We start from the raw sequence: 23,540 nt of genomic DNA, 5'->3' as shown, positions 1-23,540 counted from the left end.
TCACATCTCCATTTCAATAGCAGACTGAACCAAGTCGGCTGATGGCATTTGGACGTTGCGCAGCGATGATGTGAAGCCGTCGTTACTCTGTCCCTGTTCTGTGCAGTAGTACTTGCGTGTCAAGCTGTTGCACCGGCTCGACAGTTCCTGGCTCACTGTATCCACAAGTTCACCAAGAGATATTGGTGCATGGATAGCTAAGTCTATCTGAAATGCAGTGGAATCAAAATATTCCAAGTGTTAATCATCAAGTGAGTGGTGCATTCACATCGGTCAAGAAAATACGGATTGACGCTCCCAATGACAGCCTTACATGACCACTAGATATTTTCGATATTGTGCCATATGAAAGTCAGAACCGTCAGACATCCCTGTTTCACATTTGATAATCCTGATGCTTTTAAGAGAAAAACGCTTAAAAAAAAATGTATTGGCTTTGTTCCTAATGTTACTTCTAAATGTGCAGTTGCTCTAGAAGCTGAAACCAGGTCAGCTTGAAGTGATTAGAACAGGGCTTCACTCCGCAGTACGTAACTGAGACCCTGGAGTTTCTGGAATTATGTTAAGCCGTGTGTCATTCAACCTGTCAGCTTGGCAGCAGTGCTTTGACCAACGTCAAAGATTCGGAAGTCCTGATCACTTAGCAGTTTTGTGTGATCATTGGCACAGTTAACGATCAGACCCACCTCAATGAACGCTTCCAAAAAGGTTGGTATACAGTTCCGTAGCACTAACTGTATGCTTTGGTTTGTGTACTGGATGGGAACGTGCAACAGTTTCTCAAAGTCCTCCGAGACAAACCCCAATGGATTTCTTTCACCGATACGAGAGTCACTGCGTCTGAAAGCGAGCAATGTAGGACGTAGGCTGAAACTTGAGATTATCAATGCTGGTTACCATATGTGCGACGTTTCTAAATTTGTACTGTTTTGCTTTCGTCCACCAAGCCAAAGTTGCTGTTATACTTGGGTTGGCGGGAGTTCGTCCTCCCTGTGATTTGTACTGGTCTCATTTGGTAATAAAGACTACGTGTTAGCCGCTGGTGAAGTAGACATAGCATGTGGGCGACCCATCGCCTAATTTGTTAGGAGCTGTGATTAATACATCCGCTGAACAGTGAGAGACCAGGGCGCCCAAGTGCATGATCCTTGATCCTCGTTAAACCTATCCTCCGGTTCAATTTGGAATTTTTATTTTTTCTGTTGGTTTTAGCTTTTTTGATCGTATTTCGTAAGCTGCGATTGGAAAAAAACCGTATGACATGATATGAACCCTCGCTAACTGTCTTTCTTATCATCCCTATGTGGAATTCGTTTTCCCGGTGTCTTAGAGCACATATCCTGGTCCGTGGAACCAGGGTCGAAAGTGGACCGCATTTATGCGCCTTTGTGATGAATGCACCCAAGTCCGTTGCCTGGTGAGATTTGTTTATCATTCAATATCCTGGTCCGTGGAACCAGGGTCGAAAATGGACCTCATTTGTGCGCCTTTGTGAAGAATGCACAGAAGTCCGTTGGCTGGCGAGATTTGTTGGTCATTCGGTGAAGCGTGTGCTCCTAACTCGACTGGTTCCGTGGTCATAGTACATGAGGCGGAAGAGTTTGATATCGTTAAATCTGTCCTCTGGAGTTAGGGCCTAGTCACGAGCGAATCCTGTTCAGAACTGAGCTCAAATTCCAATCAGAATTAGCGAATTTAACTGGCAAACAGCATGCAACGAGGGGCAAATGGAAAATTTACGGATTCCACAGTGTGGCATGCTAGTAATGTCTGCTATTTTGTATATTTGTAATGCACTACTCATAAGGTTGCTGAAAATTCGTCGACAACCCACGAAAGGTTTCGCCCTTCTTGGGGAGCAGTCCCTGAGTTTCCGTCAAAATTATGTTTTACGTAAAACCAAATTACACGACATTAGCGAAATACACTCACAAACGAGAGATTCAGCTGAGTTCCAATTGAGTCTCTCAAAAAACCAAATTGGTCTGCCATTTTGGTTATAGACCCAACGCCTGGTGATCTGTTCGCCGGGCTATTTACTTGCAGATGTTTTGCCACCAACCGTGGTGACGTCATCAGTGCGCGCACTGACTTCAACCTAGCTGCGATGCACTAACAGTTCGAACCTCACAAACTGAGAAGGAAATTCGAAACAATGACCTACAGGGTCGAAGTCTGAGCAACTGTCTATGAGCCACGAGTAATTGTTCTGTGGAATGATAGCGTCACTCAGCCTTCAACCGACCGATGTGATACGCATGATAATGGCTCTGCCAGACTGATGACTTTCCAGTAGAAACCCTGTACAATTTCTGGAATCTTTTTATTCCTGATCAGATTATTGGTACCTGTTTGTTGGTGAGATTTCCAGGAAGCCAGGAACAATGGAATGTTGATCGTCACAAATTACCACTAAATTACAAAGTTTTTTCAAAGAGTTGCTTGAACTCACCAGGTGTCAGAAACCTCCTAGAGTATATTTGTAATGTACTACTCGTAAGGTTGCTGAAAATCCATCGACAGCCCACGACCGGTTTCACCCCTCTTGGGGCTCATCAGGTAGGCGCAGTCCCCGGGTTTCCGTCAAGCTTATGTTCTACTTGAAACCTAGAGTAGTTCGAAACCAAGCTACCAGGATCTGCAACATCTCCGCAGGGGAATTCCCCATGAGCTAATTTCTTACATATGTTGAAGTCATAAACACACCTTTTAGATGATTGAACATGGTTTCGGAAAAACGAAAAGGAGCACTACTTCACAGTATGAAAATTGCCACTATGTTCTCTTTGGTTCAGTCTGAATCACCAGGCACACACTCACAGACAGTACTCACCTTACAGAAAATCCACAAACCCACTGTATTACACAGCTGACTATGGCATACTTCATGTCGACTGCGGTGATCTTCCGAACTTGAATCAGACGGAAACGGTTGCCCAAAACGTAGTCTCAAGTGTTGGTATCCTGTTGGCGTGTTTTCCACGGGGCTGCTTGTACTGAAAAGTCGAATGGCTACTCCCTCCTCAAAACTGGTGTCAGACTCGAGGGTGGAAGCTCTGTTACGGGCCTTCAGCCGGATCACAACCGCTTCTGGGCTTGGAAGACGAGTAAAGTCAATTTTCGCTGCCCCCAGTAGGTCGAAAATGTTGGAATTGCTGCCGTAGAGACCCGTACAACTGCGGTAAGGCACACTGAATAGGCTGGATTGTGTTATTGAGGGCGAATTCGGAAAGTTGTTGGGGATGCTTCGAATATCATGCATTGTGTAAGCATGGGAGACCGTGGACCTTTTCAACACGGGTGTTGTCACAGCTGACAATCGTTGTTGTTGTCGTCTGAAACCTGTCTCTTGTAGTCCAAAAAAGCAAGGACCGAGCAGCTCTCCCTGTAAATGTTAACGCAAAAAAATAAATAAGCAATTGATCCTACTGAAGTGCTGTACCAAGCCAAATTTTGTTGTTTGTTTCAGGACTTCGTGCTAGAGAGACCCTTTTAGGTCTTTCATCACCGTTTGAATGTGACAAAATTCCCTAAATGGAGAAGTTGCAAAACAGTGAGGTTCACAGGCGTGGCAAAACAATTCGCCAGTTTGATATTGTGGCAAAATTTGAATCTGAACTCCCGAATTTACTGAATCGTACCGTACTATCATTCAGCTACAGCACCCTCCCGATACGTCGCTGCCATGCCACCTGAAGGATGTACGAGGGCTGGGATACTGACAGGTTGCCCAAGCCCAGACAGGGGAAGTCGAGAGGTAGAGGTCGGTTTCGAACCACGGACCTTCCAGTCAGTAAATTCGCGCTCTAACCACACGAGTCATCTTGCCGCATTGTACTATAAACCATCTGTATTGGTTTGAGGCTTGAATCATGGGCTCACACCAACAGATTCTATAATTCTCTCTGTCTGTCCCCACAGCTTGCATGCAATTTCTGATGGTATTGATGGGATACCACCATGCGAAATGAGGAATTCAGAATAAATAAATAATGATAATCGTTCAGCTGTAGCGCCCTTTCGGTGCCTAGCTGCCATGCCATCCGAAGGAAGCACGAGGGCTGGGATACTGTCAGGTTGCCCAAGCCTAGACTGGGGAGTCGAGAGGCAGAGGTTGGGTTCGAACCACGGACCTCCGAGTCAGTAAATTCGCGCTCTAACCACACGAGTCATCTTGCCGCATTGTACTATAAACCATCTGTATTGGTTTGAGGCTTGAATCATGGGCTCACACGAACAGATTATATAATTCTCTCTGTCAGTCCCCACAGCTTGCATGTTGGGTTCGAACCACGGACCTCCGGGTCAGTAAATTCGCGCTCTAACCACTTGAGCTATCTCGCCCCCCAGAATAGGCGGAGTGGTCTCAGTGTTCCTTTTGTTAAAGTTTATCGAGTGTTGTCTACCCGGTTTACGGAACGCTGGCCGCACTATGCCCAGTTTGCCCATCAATAAGTTTTTGGGTTCTCGTCCCCCGATCACGAAATAGGCAGATCAGCGGGAGCAATCGAGGGTACCTACTTTGTCAAGCCAGTCTTTTCAGAGCAGTTTATTTTTCGGAGACTTCTGGCGGAATATGACTGGTAACTATGTTCATTTGTCGGCACAAGAACAAAATTTCCTGTGGTGAAAATTGGCTACAATCAGACACAGACCAGCCTCAGTTGGGTCATTCGGATCACCGAACCTAAAGTAGACGTTCTTGAAGCTGTATAGGAAGAGTTCGGCACCGACTCTTCAGAGAAATTTTCAGTGGTTAACTTGTACTCACATACCTCAATGCGTATTTCTGATTCCGAGATGTCCGACCTCCCACCCGCAGATACTCTTCGAGCATGGTCCTGTTGTACACCGTTGCAATCATTAACCAGATTCTCCTTAGAAGTTCTTCGCCGAGTTTTCTGAGGTGATGGCTGATTGCGTGGGGTCCGACCAGATTGAGCTGCCGAGCTAGCAGCGCGCTGATAACGCCTTGGCAGCTTATGAGTCGTGTTTGATCGATCCTGTATGGAACTTGGAGGGTGCTGGTCCGAGTGCGCCAACGCGAAGTTGTTCGTGAAGCTCAGAACCTGAAATGATACATTCCAAGGCAGAAGGCTGTTGTACATCAGTTTGGAATGGCTCGTGGATGTTTTGCCGTAACGATAGCGATGCAACTGTCTCAACTGATCACGCGCACGTTCCTCCGAGAAGGGGTCGTAGCAACATGTGCAAGCCAGAGCGGGCCAGCGACCGGGGGTAGATGCGGGAAAGAGACTGGTAGTCTCTGCTTGTTCCGACTGTTGTACATCAGTTTGGAATGGCTCGTGGATGTTTTGCCGTAACGATAGCGATGCAACTGTCTCAACTGATCACGCGCACGTTCCTCCGAGAAGGGGTCGTAGCAACATGTGCAAGCCAGAGCGGGCCAGCGACCGGGGGTAGATGCGGGAAAGAGACTGGTAGTCTCTGCTTGTTCCGAACTTGGGCCGATGGGTAAGCCTACGAACAGCCACTCCTTTGGGTATTTATGAGTATGAATGCATGTGTCCATTCGCAGTCTCGCGGGTTTGAGAGTATACCTGTGAACAGAAGGTGTAAAGAATATAAACACTGGGCAAAAAGATTAGAGCAAGATGCTTGTTGAGTGAACAGCACGAGATGTCTTTCACGCCATCCCGTTCATTCCACCTTGTCGTTTGTCGCGAAAGTAAAGCTTTCTAACGACAATATCCGTTAAGCCATTCAAGATGTAACAATAAAATGTGTTTAGCGACTCCATTTTGCTTGATTCACTCTTCACCCACCTCGATTAGTTTGATCATTAAAAGTACACTTCACATTTGCAATCCACTTCGCTTACGCTACTAGCACCTGTGTCACGTGTCACGCGTGCGACCTTGGTCAAGTTGTTTTTGTGCAGCTGTCAAGTCCTTTCATGCTTGAAAGGCCTTGAGATTCAACACGTTCATCGATTTCTGTGGATAAATATTGAGATTTGTGTAACTAGAAATACTTTCAACAACGTATATGAGTTAGAATGTGCCCAGATATAAACCAAACTTCACATCAATTCCGTTTGAATGATCCTCCTCGTGACCTTCCGTGTTTATTCTGATGTGTCCATCACAGACGGTAGAAGCACTGGACTCAAGTTTCGCTCTTACTATTTCTTACCAACAGTGCATGTCCTTGACCGTGCCGAGGTTTGAACTCCAGTTGGAGTTTCGAACACCTTCAGTGTTCTCCTCAGATTGGTCACTCAAAAGTCGAGTGGATATGTGGAGAAATTGTGTGCTTTCGCAAGCTGTTTTGCCCAAAAGCCAGAGCACTAAGCGAGGTCTGTTGTGTTGAAAGCTTAGAAAGAAAAAATGCGAGCTAATTTAGGAGAGCTGACTCACACTCACCCAGATATTTGTGCATCTTGGGACATTTTGACTTGCTCAACCGAGTAGGACCTGTAGATTTGCTCTCGGACACTCGGGACCCTGCGATACGTAGGTTTAGAATCACCATTCGCAGACTGTTCACCAGTCCACATCGGGATTTTGATTTGCATGGGAACCATTTGACATCCGACAAGCTGCAGTATCTTTCAGAGAACAGAAAGAGGAATCGTACTTATTTATATGGATGAATGTGGCATTGTCCTAAACATATGTCAGTCTGATATCTAATAGTCTTTTCACATGTGAGACGAAAGCAATTGTGTCATTCTGTTATCGGTCTATCCTACAAGTTCTAACAGGCATCACCGTGCCTTACATGACTTTGCGCGTGGTTTCTCGATCTATTACTTGAATGCAGCAGTCATTTATTTGCTGTTGAATAGGAAAGCTCCTTTTGAGCTGCATGCTTGCTATTGTGTCACTGGGCCACAAGCATTGTCAGATTTTCAGTGAATAATACGTCACATTCTCTCTCCCCAGGTTACTTTGACAACATCGGCAGTTAAAAGTGGATTGAAATCAACCTTAGGGAGTTTCACTAAAAATCGAAAGTAACACTGAAAGATAATCCCCACGAAATGTCTTTTGCGCTGCAGGTCTATCAAGAATCCAAATAACAGGGGCAAGAATACTCACTTCATAAGGCGGTAATTGCTCAGTCACACCTGGAATCGCACTGAGGATTTTCTATCCAAAAAGTGATTCTTTCATTTTCGTGTTTGCACTTGATTTGGATCGATAGCTCTCTAGGGACATAGCCAGTTTAACGAACGCTTGCTGCACCAACCATCAGTTTGAAAGGTATATTCAAAAGTACGGGGTTTATTACTGTCCAAACCCCTCCTTACTTCCGGTGTGGAGCCCCGGCTTTTGTGTGTAACAAATAAGGATCGGTGCAAGAAGTGTTCTGGTTCATCGTTTATTTTTAGTTGAACGACGATGCACACATGACTGCATGTGCAGCGATAATATGTATGACAAGCCAACTTGCTAATTCCACATATTTAAATCACTATGTCGTCACGACTACCTGGAAGATGCTACTCGATATGAGCATTTCTAGCGGTCTAATTGATCACATTCCATTTTGTCTTCACTTTGTTCTACAGGTTATTTTTGGGAGTATCAGTGGAATTCCGACCTACTGTGGTGTGATGGTTGGGCTTCCGTGCTTCAATGAGCCTGCGGTTGACACTGATAGGAACTCATTTTATTGGACCTCACCGCGCCTGGAAGGACCCATACTACGAGAAAACGCAGTTCAGGGCAGCGACAGATCGTTGGAATAAGGGTTTGGTAAAAGTGAGATGTCCCTCTCTAGTGGGTGACACCCACTCGACAGAAGCATCGATGGTGTTCTCTACTAAGTTAGGTTTGGCTAGAAAATTCAGGTCCTGAATCCATATAAACTGATACTCCAACAGTTAACTGTGATGACCGCTTGATTAGCAAAAGACAAAAGATGGATGCGACTCAATAAACACCTCTCTGCGCAGTAGTATTAGGCTTTTGACTACCTTTTTGTCCCCCTGTGTCTGTTCGGTCAGAACTTGTGAGTAGAGAACCGGATAGGAAGTTCGTAACAAGCCCTTATATCGAGGCTCGACAACCACATTTCTTGACTATTCTACATAAAAATTAGAATCTGGGACGTAAGGCTCCTTCAGACAGAAATCGAAGGCGCATACTTGGAATATGAACTTCTCTTAAGGCAAAAGAACTCAATTACCATGTGGTGGTTCTTGCTGCTTTCAGTAGAATCGGGCTAGCTGATCAAAGGAAGCCACAAGAGACTAGTGCTTGTTATGCTATCCACCAAAGTGAAACACCGAACCGAAGAACCAACGAACCGAACGAAGAAATATGAAACGACCAGTCTTCAACAGCGAGCCATACCTATGGGAAAAGTGAGTTTTCCGATTTAAGGTCAGTTTTCCAGCGGATTTCAACTCTAGAAACCAAAGCTGAAACATGAGGTCCTTATTACGCGTTAAATGTGGTTAAATACACTATGATGAAGGCTACCGCACCAAGTGATGTAGCATGTTTGCAACCAGAGTTGGAATCAACCGCTGGAGCATGAGCTGTTGACGATGTAATTTACTTTTAGTCGCCTTTTAAGTGCGAAAACACTAAACAGTTGAGCATGTTTTAACTGATTATAGTCATCAGGTTGTGATCTTCTTTTCTGCCGGAAAGTTGTCGACCTGTTGGGAATTCCGCCATCAGGAGTGTCCCGCGGATCATGGACTGTAACACAGAATGAAACTACGGTCAGTCTTGGTTGTCGGTCTGTTAATCAAGGAAACGTGGCAGGCGTTTCATTACCAACCGAGGTGACATCGTCAGTGCGAGGTTGGGTGGATCGACGTCTGTGCACCGTCTGTTATGTGGACACAGTTCATTTTCATAGCCTGTTCAGCTGGAACGATCCCCAGTGTGTGTGAGGCAGGGACATAGAAAACTCCACCTTTCCACATTGTACACAACTTCACTCACGATGAGCCCAAGAAATTTCCCCGTGGAATTCTGGTGGAAAAGTGGGGAAGCAATCTACTTTTTCGCACATATGGCATTCCGTAGTGTGACTTTGTTAAGGTAGACCGATTGGTGATCAAAATTCTGCCATAAATAAGTACTTTTTACCTCAGGATGCTCAAGTACTCCCCTTCTCTACAGCTAGCATTTTAAATGAATACGGAAATAGTTGTTTTGGAGAAGGCGGGCCAATACGAAGGTACCATAAACTCGTAGTCGAGATATTTTGGTGTATTTCTGATGTGGCTATCCTGGATATTGGTGGATTTATTACGGCCATTGATCTAACAGTTGCGTGAAACTGAACGGAAAGTTTGTATTGAGAGAGAAGTTTCAAAGACCACTGCAAAATGTTCATGTTTTTCGGTGTTCTGCGTCACCCCGGTGTCCCTAAACTGTTCAGTGAAAAGTTGACTGTTATTGGACAAAGAAGAGCGTATGAAGGAGAACAAAATTCGACTCCAACGCTTCTACTGAATGATTCTGGACAACTATAAAGGTCGCACGAAGACAGATAAACGTTTCATCTAGAGAAGGTGTGATAAACGACGAATGCTTACCTGCCTAGTTTGCCAATCACACTCATCGGTTGATTCCACAATAACCAGCCGGTGTTTGGTGTATCTTCGGTGAGAAAACTATGAGTTAAAGTGCATTGCATTGTCAAACTGAAGATAATATACTTATGAGCAATTGTTACGGAGAAGAGCGTAGATTAAAGCTGTTTACCTTGTGAGGTACTACTGAGTCTTGCTACACCTCATTACAATTCCACCATCAAGTTGCTAACTCCGCCTATGTACTTGCTCATCTGTACCGCCACTCACCCTGCTGCAAAGATGAGTGTATTCCGTCCGATACTTGCGGATTATCGCGTCTGAATGTACGTTTCTGACCTAGTTACCCATGCGCGTTCGTGTTCCGTTTGATGGGCCTGACCTGGCCCTAATGAGTTCCGTGTGATCACATCGCCAATCAGAATGAAGATACTGGTCTCAGAGACGATCGCAACCCAAACTACTGAGCCAGCATTCTGCCCAACGCTGTTTGGTGTGCTGCATTCACACTGCACTGTGCTGGCCAGTGACAGACTTGTGCAATCGTTGCTACTACGAGCGTGGACAATAGACGTTTTTTGTATACATTTGCTTACTCTTGTGTAAATAGTACTGTAGAATTTCTAACCCAATTCTTCCTTTTGGTATTCGTGACTGCGGAACATACGCGTCATTCAAAGTTCCTTATCGGAAACCTGGACAAGGGCAAAATGATCTATATTCTACATCCAAAAAAGGATACTCAGCCAAAGCCTTGGTTCCCGCTTTGCTCTTTAACATATCCATGACGTGAAGCACCGATGTAAGGACCACACGACATTTGGCCAGCCACTGGCTCGCACATCGCCACATGAGCTGAGAGGGTAGAACTGCCGTGTCCTTTGTTCCCAAAGCTGATGTGTTCTGAGCAAAACTCGGTTCCAAAGAGGCCCCAGCCCACTGGTTATCATAAGGGGCGCTCTGTGGAGAGTTATGTAATCCAGACGAGGTACGCTGACGAAAAGTTGACGGCAAGGTACCGGTCCTGACTTCGCCGTTCGGATATGTATGATTTAGTAAGGGTTTTCTGGTTATGGGCCGATGAGGCAGAGCACATCGCTCGTCGGAGCTGGAAAATGAATCGCTCATAAATCCAACATGACTTGGAGACATGGGGCGATGTGGGACATTGTTCAAAAATTCCGATGAGTCAGTTGAAGTGAACGAAGTCTCTTCGGTCTCCGTGGAACTCGTTATAGAAGAGGAACTAGTGGAAGACGAAACCATACTGCTAGGCATCCGAGAAACTATTGATTGCCGAGGGAATTGAGTATCGGGAGATTTCGCGGGGGGAGACTTGGTTGGCTTCACAGAAGAATTTCGCCTAACACGTGTCTTTTCGGGTTCAAGTTTTGAGGTTGAGTCTTTGGAAGATTGCTTTCTCTTCGAAGTACTCAAGAGGGATTCGGATGACGAACCGAAACTACTCTTGCTGCCACTGCTACAGGAGCACCTAGCACAAGACCGTCTTTTCTTCTTTCCATCCCCCAGCATTTGACTGGGCTGTAAATCGTTACTGCTGGTTGAACCTGTACGCTTAGTGCTTCCATCGCGAGAGACATTCACCGAAGGGATTTTCAGTTCACCGTTGAAAACTCCAGACGAATGCGATGATGAGCCGCTACGGCTCCTCGTTCGATCCTGTGTCGATAGGGAGTTCGAGGTTACATCGGACGAATCCCTTGGTTCCAAAGGTGGTTTTTCTGTATTCTTTCTAACTGTAAAGAACGTTGAGTGGAATATTGTGTTAAGCATCAATGGATACGTCGGTCATGAGTTTAAAAAACGGTGTTTTGGAATGAATTAATGAAGTTTGTACATTTTGGTCGGAGTAACCCAAACTCTAAGCACAGGCTTTTGATTTCTAGGCCACACACCTGCAAACCCATTTGCGTAATTGTTGAGTTCAAATAATTTATTGTGTGGCCCCTTTTGAAATGACCATTATTTTAGTTGTTTTACTGAAGGTGTGAGTTTCTAATGATAAGTCTGGTTAGCGAAATACACTAATTTGCAAACTAATTTGTTTTTTTTTGAGAGAATCACCAGAGACTCACCTGGAACCCAGCTGAATCTCTAATTTGTGATGTTTCCAGGCAACTGAATGTGCTGCGCCAGGCCGCCTCATGTTTCAGTCGCTACAATATTTGAGATATCGCGATACATGTATATTTGCAATGCACTACTCACGAGGTTGCTGAAAATTTGCCGTCGATTAGACTAGTTGTTTAGTCCAAATAAATATAGATCTCTTGGCGAACTCCGCCCCCCCCACGCTGGCTGGGCCAATCATTATTTGTTGTGGTCAATAGGATGTCTGCCGAAATGAGCTCCTCATTTTACTGGACCTAGTCAGAACTAGGTAAAATAACATAAGTGCAGGTCACCCGCACAGTACGTATGTTCACAAGCAATCGAACTGGAACAACTTGAGTGGATACATTTTAGGATTAAATTGATTATGCTTTCTGAAAAAATCACTTGAGTTGCTAGTAAAATCACGAGAACATTTTACACCTATCCGTAGCACAGAGCCACCATTTTCCGTGGCGTCATGATCAACCTGTCATCAGCATGTCGTTTTAGTGAAATCATGTGAGCTATTGCGATAGACTGCGTTCTACCCATTCTCACTAAGTTATCTTTCCTCCTTTATCCCGGAATTTTTTACTAGCTGTGCTGACCATCTGAAATCTTCAATGGGATTCAGCTTACTGTCTGACTTCCTTAGATTTCACTCCTAGACAATCTAAATTACCATTGATCACAATAGTCGCGGTGGCGCTAGTCTCCAAGGTCACGTATATGCCGATTTTCTGCAGACTTTTTTAAAATAGGTTTTGGTCACGGGATTTCGTCGGATGTGTACGATTAACTCATGTGTTTCTACCTGGCAAGTCAGTCTAGTAAGCGAGTGCATCATGTGACCTTGGCCTTCGTTTTCACCTTGTCCGAATGGTCGAACAAAACCCTGGGAATTCGAACCATACGGCACAGAATTCGGGGTAGTACGTAGTTGGTGTACGGGTAATAACTCCATTTTACTTCAAACCATTCGCATGTCGAAAATCCGATTCGATTTGGAACAAAACATAAGGGTGACCAGAACTCGGGGACTAGTTCTGTCCGAAGAGCCCCAAAAAGAATGAAACTGGGCTGTTTAGGAGCTTAAATCGACTTTGTGCGTAGTTTCATTCGAGAGAATGCATCTCGATATATCGAATGCGGTACAGAGTGAAGCGTGAGGTTGCGTGTTTACCGCATACTCGGTCGAGGAGTGCCATGATTGATTGATTTAGCTGGGTTTCATCAGAGCCCAAGTGTGTCCGAATGGTGTGCAAATGAGTATTTGAACAAGAACACAGTGGGGTAACATTGATGTTTTCGGGATCTCTTAATCAGGTCAGTGCATATCTAATGGTTAAAATAGGAGCGAAAAATGAAATACTCAGCGAAGATTGGTTAGTGAAATGCTATAGGTGGAGACACGAACGACTGGTTGTTTTTTCGCCCCCACGTTTCATCTAGTTAGATGCTGTGAGACAGTCTAGAGGACAGTTGAGTGACTGGGTCGGTCGATTCGTGTCACATGATCAAGGCAGACTCAGCGTACTTGTCGAGTGCATGTTTCATGTTTATGTCTTCTGGATATTCTCACCTACACGGAGCCAAGCGATCTAGACCGCTTCCAGGTTTGCCCACTTGTGGTCCGGTATGGTGTTTTTCCCAAACGCTTCTCCGAAATGCCAGACAGTGATGTAAACGTTCATGAGACCACGTTGAACCGTGGAGATTAATCACGAAATGTCCCACGCATGCATGTTTGTGAGACTTAATGAAACTCTTTGCGTGCCAAACTTGACGAAGTGGTTGTTCTAGTGTTGACTTAGTAGAGATATTCAATATTCGTAAGTTCACCAGGATGATCCCCAATTTTGTATTGCGTTAGATGATACCTGTGTTGGTTATAATCTGGTGGATATCATTTTGGGATAACCAAGTTACTCTATCTTGTTGAGGCGATTGATGGGAGCAATTTTTGCCTGTGTCCTACATCTGATGCATACCTGACTTACAAATCAGAAAAAGCTCGAAGGTTGAGGTATTGCCGGATGGTCTAAACTCAACAAGAGCAAGTATTTGTTTCAAAACACGGCCCTTTGTTACCTCTCACCACTGATTTATCTCACACTCAACACGTTCACCATTCAGTCGACTGTTCTAAACGGCATTAATTGATGGAATAACCAGCTCACCTGGCGACCTTTGTTGACTTCCCGTAGTTGATCGAATACTCATCCGTCTACAAAATGCCACCATACTTTGTGCCAAATCGGGCTTCATCAACATTTCCAAGCCACTTTTAGAATTTCTTTTGGAGCCAGGATCGAATTGTTTTAACATGGAAGCGTTCGATAGCCGACGAGCTGCGCTTGTAGCCACTTGTAGAATACTGGGCCGCTTTTTCTGAGCCTGTGGGTCCGTGGATTTTACTGTGGAATTGCTTCGTTTATTGAAGAGCGAACGCAGACCGCCCATTCGTGTTCCACTTGTTTGGCCTTGAACCGAATTCGGACCTGTCAGAATTAGGGATAGTTTGATTTTGGGTGATATCAGACTGCTGACTACCACACATGAATGATTAAAAAAAGGCGATTCCCTTAGTTCAGATACTCATTCACACAGTGAGAGACGTCATCGTTAAATTCAAAGTTGATGAGATTCAGTGTGAGAGATTACTTAATTTATTACGAACAAAATGGTTTTCGCATCGGTCTCTTTAGACAAAATCCGGCTATTCAGCCAGAAATGATGATGAATCGGTCTGCACTGTTGTTCATTCTCAGTCATGCCATCGTCTCATCAGAAAAGTGAGTACTTCATTCTCTTTGTTTTTTTGCAACGCTCCTACACAATGATAACGAGAACCACACTTTACGCCAAATGATCTATTACCACCGAATCATTCGGTTAGGTTAGCGCAAACTAAGTTACCTTTGTCCCCCGGAATTCCAGCAGTTTCGGGGCCTTTTCTATCGCTCGGTCTTCCAGAACGATCACGTCGATATTTGTTCTTGTAAGCTTCCGAATAGATTCGCCGTAGCAGTCGTTTTTTTCGGGCTCGATGCTCCAATTGGACGGTTCTGGCAAATGTTAGACTAGCCAAACAGCTCAAGATTTTCAACGTGTTTTGTGACTCTGTGGAACTTTGGGGTTTCGACCAGAGCTCAGATTTACCGGTTTCCGTGTTAGGTAAAATTCCTCGACGTCTGAGCAAATCGGTTGTATTTTCACTCACACTGCGATGCAACTTGACCGTTTGAGTAGGTTTGTTATCAAAATGTACATCTGTAGTCGAACTGGAAATGTGTTGATTGAACAGTTCAAGGCACAAATTGGGCACGGGTTCGGGAGCCGGAAGTGAGATCATTCTGGCAAGTCGTGGATGGATTTGTCTTGTAGTATCCATGGTAAACGGCCCGGTTTTTAGGATAGGTTTGAAAGTTGCATGTGTCGTATTCTATTTGAAGAACAAAAAAATTGTATTGGTCCGCGTTCGAATGAAAATTGACAAGCTTACCGTTCGGTTGGATGCGATCGATGGCTTCATGTATTGTAGTCTGGTCCCACTTGTTCTTGTTTGAACGACTGATCGGCTTCCCGTTACGCTTAGTTGTCCACTGCTTCCGATAGATGATACGTCGTGCTTGGGAAGCTTCAAAATGGAGAACACACGCATGATAACTCCAAGGTACTTTTTATGAATACCAAACTGTTTACCTTATCTTGATGTACCAGTTCTGGCTAGCCGATACTAAACTTGGCCAAAGCTTCTACCTGCTCCTATAATCTACTCTACAAACATTTACATTCCCGATAACCTGATGAGTAGAACGAATGAGTCATTTGAGGTTTGTTTGTAAGCTCTTGCATGTTCTTAGTCTTATACACGACCATTGGTTTGAATGACATTCCAGTGATATTAACTCATTTGACTTGGTGGAACACGTGTAGTGTTTCCGATTTTGGCTAGTGTCAGATACTTTGGATGGCCATAATAAAACGATACTTCAAACAGACATTGAGTTGTCCATGGTTAGTCTGTTTTTGAGGTAGTAGCTCAGGAGAATCACCTGCAAATCACAGATGTCGCTCAAAGTTTGCTGTAAGTTTTGATGAGTAGCACACCATTCATCTGCGTTTACCTGTCTGGTGGATTAGTCTGTTTGGCATCATCATCGCGAGATTAGCTCTTTCGTAATCAGTTGCAACAGTTTATGGTAGGTACTTTGAAATCATTGGTTTCGAGAGTCATCAACCAAATCCTGCCAGGATTTTTAATAAACCCTTGCAACTGCGTTCTCAACCAGGGCAGCCGCAAGTAGGTTTCCCGCGCGTTTGGATTGGGTAGGGGTAAAGCCTGTGGATGTTTGGAGGTTTCTCGCGAAAGTACAAAGAAAACATGACAGAAAATGTTAAAGGCAACATTGTCCTCTTCTAGTCTAACCAAACGAGAATAGGTATATCAGGTATTGTTTAACGGCGTGTGCTACTCTCGAGAGGTTTCCACACATCCACTTTCGGTTGATCTACGTTAAAATCCTAGCAAACTGCTCATGTGAATTGTGGCAGTTCGACATTTGGGTGTCTGATAGGTGCACAAACCCTCGGTATGCACTTTGACTATACACATTGTCGATTTCCAGAAGCGCTTCGTTAGCAATGAAAACTTCGTCCATTTTGGTAAAAAAATAGTACAGCCGCATTTTCCTGATTGGGAAATTGCTACCTCCACTATATACACGTGAGAAGGCTCGGCGATTGAACATAATATGTCAATTTCGGAATCCTCATATCCATCCAGGCCGCTGTGTTGAAAATACGTAGGAAGGAACTGCTGGGCAGGCGAGTTTTCAGTTTGCCGAACTAAGCCGATGACGAGTCCTTTCAGTCAAGCAGTACTTCAGCTAAAGGACAACACAAACCTAACCAGATCAGTCATTATGTGGCACCTTTTTCTGCAAACAGTGGGTGCTGATTCCTTGCCGGCTGTCATTCAGTAAGGCACCGTTAGGACATGTGCAATGATGTGGTTCTTCGGAAGACTGGAGTGACAAAACCCAATCGGGAAACTATTTGACTGGTTTTGCAATACTTGTTGGAGGTAAAAACGTAACAAACGAAATAAAATGATCCTCAGAGAGAAATGGCGTCTTCTGAGTGACTTTGACAATCATTCAAATTGCTATATCACAAGCAGAATCTCAGGTTACGAAGTAGATCATAGATTAGCACTTTACTCCTACTCTGTGCATATGCACAAATGTGTTTTTGTCAATTTGTTAAGAACAGAAAAGACACGCAAGTTTTGATAACAATGAATACAGGTAATGAGCAGGTTTCTGTATGTTCAAAAAACTGGGGAACACGTGCAAAAGTGCAACATGGGAATGTAATCTGGTGTTTAATCACACGACAGGGGGCAAGATGGATCAGTGGTTAGAGCGTGGATTTACTGACTGATAGTTCCGTGTTTCCGACATCCGAATCTTGACTTCTCCTGTCTAGGCTTGGGAAAACTGGCAGTATCCCAGCACTCGTGCTCCCCTCAGTTAGCATGTCAGCTAGCCACAGCTGAACAACTTCTGTCACGAAGAGATTGGAACTTACCGTGGTTTGGCAGCTTGTGTACCTCGGAGACTCAGCAAGCTCTACTAGGAGGTATCCACGTGACACTTACACAGTCTCTCATTCCAGGTTGGTCAGTGGTCAGAAGTCTGATGAACACATTCTTCGGGTCGTCCAAATTGGGAGTTGGAACACGTGTGGTGATTAGTTTCGTGAAAACGGTAATGTGCTCGAATTTTCAGCCCAACACCGCTGGCACAACCATGGAAGTTGCAGCATTCACAGCTAACAACTTTGATGAATACGACAGGGTTTTCTAATGTTAAAAGGTGTTTGATGTTTTCTGACACTTATTTTTTCGATCACACTATTTGCTATGAGAGTAAATCACCTTTAGACCTCTGTCACTGAACTCAAAATAATAAATTGTGAATAGGTGCACCTTGTAGAGAGGTTTAATATGTTGATAAGTGAAACATGCAGAAACATGTGAAACATCTGACGTAAACACCAGTGATTTGCAGGGGTTACATTATGTAAAAGGTTAAGTGGTATGAAACTTTTTTCTCAGTGCTGTTTAGCTTAGAAGATGCCACTTCAGGAAGTTACATAATAGATTTGCGATCTGTAATTATACAGAGCATATCTGAGGTATCATTTTAGGTGCTGATAGAGGGTCTCTGCGAGTCCCTTATCAATATGCCTCACCTCTCAGAAGATAAACCATCTAAAGAAAATAAAGAACTGAAAAGATGTTTGTAAAAAAATGTGGGCAAACAAGACTATGGAAGATCTTGCATTCGGATAGAACTGTCGGGGAACCGACAAGTGTCATGAGGATCAGCTGGTAAACTTGTCACAGCTACTGTCTCCCAGTACACCCCCGTTTTACGCACGATGCGTCCCCTGTACCATGGCCTCTCTCTAGTTTTGGTTTTGTGGAGAAAATGTGTCTTTAAGACCACGTCACAATACTACTTACGCCCTCTTCGCCTTCAGGATCTGTGACGAAAACAGTCAATTGAACTTGGCCGGATTCCGTCTTGTCAAACGATGAATTGTCGCGGGAATCTTCACGAGATGGGCCCTAAACAGAAGTGATAATATGAGATACGAAGATCAAGCGAATTTGTCGGAGGTATAGATTTTTGGCGAACAAGATGACCAATTGAAACAAGGACTCGGTGTCAAAAACGGCGACTCTGTCACATTGGCTGAGATCTTTCTGGCACTCTACTAAACTCAATTCTATAAAATACACCTTCAAACACTTTAAGAGAACCAAGCTTGAGAAAGTTTAGACATCAAAGATAGTTACTGGATTTTTAGAAGGTTGAGACACAAAAAACACAAGAATGACTCAATATGGGTACATTAGAAATGGATTGACTTTCTAGTAGGGGAAGCATTTTTATAAGAGAGTCGGAAGAGTGTAGCAAAAATGTGACTAATCTATCTATCCACGCCTATGAAATGAACGCGGAGGCCTTTGGCGTTTTGACTGTTAGAGATCTGGTCGGTCTTTTGCCGTCAAATGAAGGCCTTTGACATTCCATAATAAAAAATCTGAAGCCGAACTCTACGTATCTCCCCATCCGCAGTCAAATAACACACGAACGTGATACTTCCTTCCATCAGTGGTCTTCAGTCAAGAAGATCCGTACACTTTGGAACGGATCATGTCCAATATGTGAGATAATGAACGTTAGTTCAAGTCCAGGCGCTAGACATTTGGATAATGGGCTGGCCAGCAAATTCTATGTCTGATCTAACCTGAATTATTCAGCTTTCATCAAGCATTTCGAACAGCATAGGTCTGAGAGGATAAAATTTCGGTGCCATTACACCTAATCAACCTGCTACTTACCGACTGTTCCTGGAGTTGTTGTTTTTGATCTGGAAAGAACAAAGTAAACGTCCAGTTCATGTAGAGGTCTTCAGCTGAACGAAGCAAATATGCTCATAAACAAATAATAGAACGTCACCAAACACGACTGAATAAATGAAAGTGGCTTGTTTCCAATTGCCGTGGAAATGTGTGAAGGTACCTCCGGGTAATTTCAAAACCAGAAAGAACAGTGAGATCTGTGTAAATGTGATTGACTGATATACTGAAGAACATGCTTTAGGTATGAATTTTTGTCGCCAATTTTTTTGACTGATACAATTTTGCAACCGTGTACAATGAATGTAGGTGGCCAACATCTGGTCAGCTAGGAACTAGGGATCTTCTCATTCAGCCAAGCAGTAACAATTTGAAGGGGAACTGATCTGGTGTAGCCCCTGAATTCACTAAAATATCCGGCTAAGCTGACTACTGGAAATAATTAAGAAGATGCAACCGATGACATGCGTAATTTGGTAGAACCCTCGAAATGGTTTCAAGAAACGCACAAAATGATGTGTGCCCACCGCCGTGAATTCTGGTAAAAACATCAATAATATTGTATATATACATATATATAACCCTATTGTAGTTAGTTTATCCTTGGTACCATTTGACAGATATGGTTGCATGGTATTGCGCGGAGAAAGTGCGGCTTTACACCAGGACGCACAGGGATTGACACATTACACCGGTAAATAATTTTGATATGGTGCTAGTACCCAGGCTTAAGCCGTCGAGTGGCTACCAACAGACCTCTCTTTTAGGTCAAAGAGACGAACTGTCTTTTGTAGTTAGAAGTTCTGATCCTAAAGGTGCATTGCAACTGCCCCTGTTGTCGTCTGATCGTGGCGTTTTAGCGGCCCAATGTGTAGTCTTACAAAATGGATAGAGATCACAAAAGTGAGTTGCTGAGTAGAAAGTTTGTGCTTCCACACTGAAGTGTTGGTTTTTTTGGTGACCCTTTTGATTAGATTGATCATCTACTTTCATGATACAGCCTTTTTTTGGATACGAATGCAAATAGCCTTTTAAGCAAACAGACCAAAGCAGCAGCACTTACCTTGTTTTTCAAACGCTTTCTCGGCGCGCGTCAAGTTCAGCAGAATTTTATTCTTCATACTTTCTGGGGATGGCAGAGGTTGCTGAAACGTTCCAGAGAGTAGATTTGACTTGATTAAAAATGTAACAAAAATATCGACCCTTTAATAGCACACATTTTGCGGTCTGAAAAGTTCGAGCTAGTGAACATGCGTGAAGAAGAGTTTTACCTAAAGGCACGTGGTAATTTCGTGCAAGTACCAGCTGAATAGTTTGCCTCAAGTAGTATAGGATAACTGCTTGAGATAAACGATTAGCCTACACAGAGATCTCATTTGATTTGAGACCACTCAATTAGACAGTGTCTCCGAAATATGTGGAAATCAGTCCCGCACATGAATAGCCGTTTGGACGTAACTGATTAACTTCGTACTGAGAGATGCCACAACGTTTCAAGTGAGGGTTTTTAGTTTTTAATGTCCAGCCTTAATACCCTTTCGAAGCCAGCTGCTGTGCCACCAGAAGGAAACACGAGGGCTGGGATACTTCCGGGTTGCTTAAGTTTAGACAGGTCGGGTTCGAACCACGGACCTTGGGGTCAGTAAATTTGTGCCCTAACCACTGAGCCCATTCAAGTGAGCAGTATATAAAGATCACAGCACAGCTATCTGAAACTTCAAGACGATTCAGGGTTGACGGAGCCATAGAAACTACTAAGAAGGTAAGAGCAAACGTTTTGGTCAAAACGGACTGAAATTTAGTGGTTCAACCAGGAGCAACGCCACTTCAAAGAAGCGACCGCAATCCCTTTGCCCAAGGTTTCGTAAAACACCTTCCGTCCGATGACAGCTCAATAGCCAGGAAGACGAATTTGCCCTGCATTTCACCTCGCCCTGGGATTGGGAACAGCGATTTTAGGAGGTTTTTATTTTACTTACGTGGCTGTTACCGTAATAACGCTCCATGATCGTATTTGCCTGGGCATCATCCAGTTCGAATTTGGGCAGGGGAGGACATAACAGCCGTTCACCAAAGTGTTCCTGTAATAGTCCTCCCAGATGACACTGGTCCTGGGCACTGATCAAAGCAACAAAACACAGTAGACCATTGGTTATGTGTGGAAAAACAGTATGAAAAGAACTGGCTTCTCGAGCAATAGATTCATTTGTAGATCTATTTGGTTTTCGCGAGAGACTCAACTGAATTACTCGTTCATGATATTCTATAACTGAATGTGCTGCACACAGGCCACCTCATGTTTCAGTTGGCACGATACTCGAGATATCGCAGTATATTTTCATAAAGAAAACTACTCACAAGGTTGCTGAAAACTCTTCGACAGTTCACGACCGGTTTCGCCCTTCCCAGAAGTCATCGTAGGCTGTCAAAGAGTTTTCAGCAACCTTGTGAGTAGTTTCCTTCATTAGAACGAGTTTTTCGTTCCATTTAAATTGGGCGCCCTACATAACCTTGTCAACCAACGTCTGGGTTTGATTGATTTTGGTGGTCTGATAGGCCCGAGTTAAAGAAAAGACTGGAAACATTCAGAACCCAGATAACCATAGTCATCCTTTGCTTATCTCGAGCTGATAGGCCTGTATGAACGAAAGTGATTGACTCAAATGTTGCTCAAGTATTGGCGCTTTGAAAGAAGTCAACTGAAATGTCTTTCATCCCAGTTTTCCGAAACAAAGATTTTGAGGTTCCCGAGACGGATCTTCGAGTGACGCATATGTAATACAATCCCGAACATTAACAGAAAAAAATGGGTTCGACATCCTATGTCACTAATTACACAAGGATAAGCAAATCTATGCAACAAACGTCTATTGTCCACGTTGTTAGCGTCCAAAAGTGCAGTGTCAACAGCCAGACACCAAACAAAGGCGAGCGGAATGTTGGCTCAATAGTGTGGGTTGTGATCGTCCGCTCCGAAGCCATTTTGGTTATTCCCATTGGCTGTACGATCATACGGAAATCATGAGTGAACAAGTCAAGTAGGCTGAGCCAACGGAACACGAATGCGCCTTCTAAACACATCCACTTGTGTACACAGACCTAGTTGTTCCTGAGTAGCAGACTACCTCAACAGAATGAGGAAGACTTTGTCTAACAGGGTGTCGGAAGTCAGTCCATCTTAGCTAGCAAATATGTTTACACAAACTAGTGAAGGCCCGATCTTAATGCATCACAAGACGTCGAGTGAACAGAGGTACAATACTCACCGTCATCCGCCAAAAAAGCACCAGACTTACATACGCGGTTACCTCCAGAAAGTTTTGCTCATCAGAAGGAGTTGCTGTTCAGCGTAACAGAGGGGATTTTCCTATGCGGATACCTTTTGTAATCTCGGCCTACATAACAGCTTTTCGCTTGCAGGTACTGCGCGATTGAACGGAACATGTGAACAAAGCGCAGATACTTAGCTGACCACTGTGAACAGTGAATTCGTAAGGGCTGTTAGCTGAAATGCACAATGCTTCCAATGTCATATTTTAACCATTGTGTCTTAGGCCATTTTTTGTATTTCCAACGATTCGCCTTTAAAACACTCATGAAAAGCCAGTTGAAGATATATTGAGAAGAATTCTTCGTTCAGGCGATCGTTTGTAATCCACCTGTGGAAACTTTCCACTTATACGAACATTTCCAGGCTAATTATTATTCGATAGTTCATCTACATCACTGTATAGTCCCTGCATATTGGACTCTACTTCGTTTCCACATAATCATTGAACAGTGGAAACCATGGCTCAGAAATCACGCCATGAGATTCACGCGGAATCTTCAAGCTCCCTCGTGTTTCACACCAGGGACTTGTATAACATTTTGAAATTCGGGTTGGTGCAAACACCAAGTGAATTGGATTTAAACAACAGATGGAGTACAAGTATACGTGTACTACAGAAGGCAATTATTTGGATTAGGTGAATTCCTGCAGTTATTGTACCCAGTCTTGAAAGGTCTTCTGGCTTGATGAGACCATGTTTCTCATCGTCTATCCTAATTAGTTAGACGTCCCTAACTCTTCACTTGTAGAGCTCATCAACAATGCATATCCTTGGTCGAGTAGTTTCTTGAATCCGATCACTTGTAGAGCTCATCAACAATGCATATTCTTGGTCGAGTAGCTTCTTGAATCCGGTACATCTGACATGCAAGGCGAGCGTGCTACCGCTGCTCCCCCAGTGAACGCTAGACGCACCCCAATCTTTACATCTGAACAGGAACATGTGATCACGCTTGAGTGATGTGATTGGTTGATCCGAAGGATGGAACGACAAACCAGTAACCATCCAGCTTGTGCTGATCGACTGGCTCGCCCATCGGGGCTCCCCAGTCTGGTAGCGTCACAGACTCCTGAAAATTGCTTTTGGTGCGGACTCGCCAGGAAAACTGCGTCAGAACAAGAGGGCGACTTTT

At 44.0% G+C, this 23,540-nt stretch overlaps 3 protein-coding genes across 3 annotated transcripts; 1 reads left to right on the top strand and 2 right to left on the bottom strand.

The window, feature by feature from the left end:
• T265_09305 (hypothetical protein) lies at positions 1-6,547 on the bottom strand (the record flags this gene model as incomplete). The annotated part of the gene is made up of 4 exons (XM_009175334.1): positions 1-207; positions 2,834-3,385; positions 4,776-5,256; positions 6,387-6,547. 4 exons carry the CDS (start codon positions 6,545-6,547, stop codon positions 1-3), a joined length of 1,401 nt encoding a protein of 466 aa, XP_009173598.1.
• Positions 5,300-10,311, top strand: T265_09303 (hypothetical protein; the record flags this gene model as incomplete). The annotated part of the gene is made up of 2 exons (XM_009175332.1): positions 5,300-5,475; positions 10,134-10,311. 2 exons carry the CDS (start codon positions 5,300-5,302, stop codon positions 10,309-10,311), a joined length of 354 nt encoding a protein of 117 aa, XP_009173596.1.
• T265_09304 (hypothetical protein) lies at positions 10,198-21,541 on the bottom strand (the record flags this gene model as incomplete). Its single annotated transcript, XM_009175333.1, has 10 exons — positions 10,198-10,245; positions 11,620-11,700; positions 14,558-14,706; positions 15,144-15,246; positions 17,304-17,420; positions 18,174-18,262; positions 20,140-20,221; positions 20,637-20,827; positions 21,067-21,194; positions 21,465-21,541. 10 exons carry the CDS (start codon positions 21,539-21,541, stop codon positions 10,198-10,200), a joined length of 1,065 nt encoding a protein of 354 aa, XP_009173597.1.
• Between the last annotated feature and the right edge of the window lie 1,999 nt (positions 21,542-23,540).

The sequence above is a fragment of the Opisthorchis viverrini genome (assembly GCF_000715545.1).
Source record: "Opisthorchis viverrini unplaced genomic scaffold opera_v5_273, whole genome shotgun sequence".
Taxonomy (NCBI): Eukaryota; Metazoa; Platyhelminthes; class Trematoda; order Opisthorchiida; family Opisthorchiidae; genus Opisthorchis; species Opisthorchis viverrini.
The sequence above is the reverse complement of the archived record's forward strand: the minus strand, read 5'-3'. Positions and strand labels throughout refer to the sequence as shown.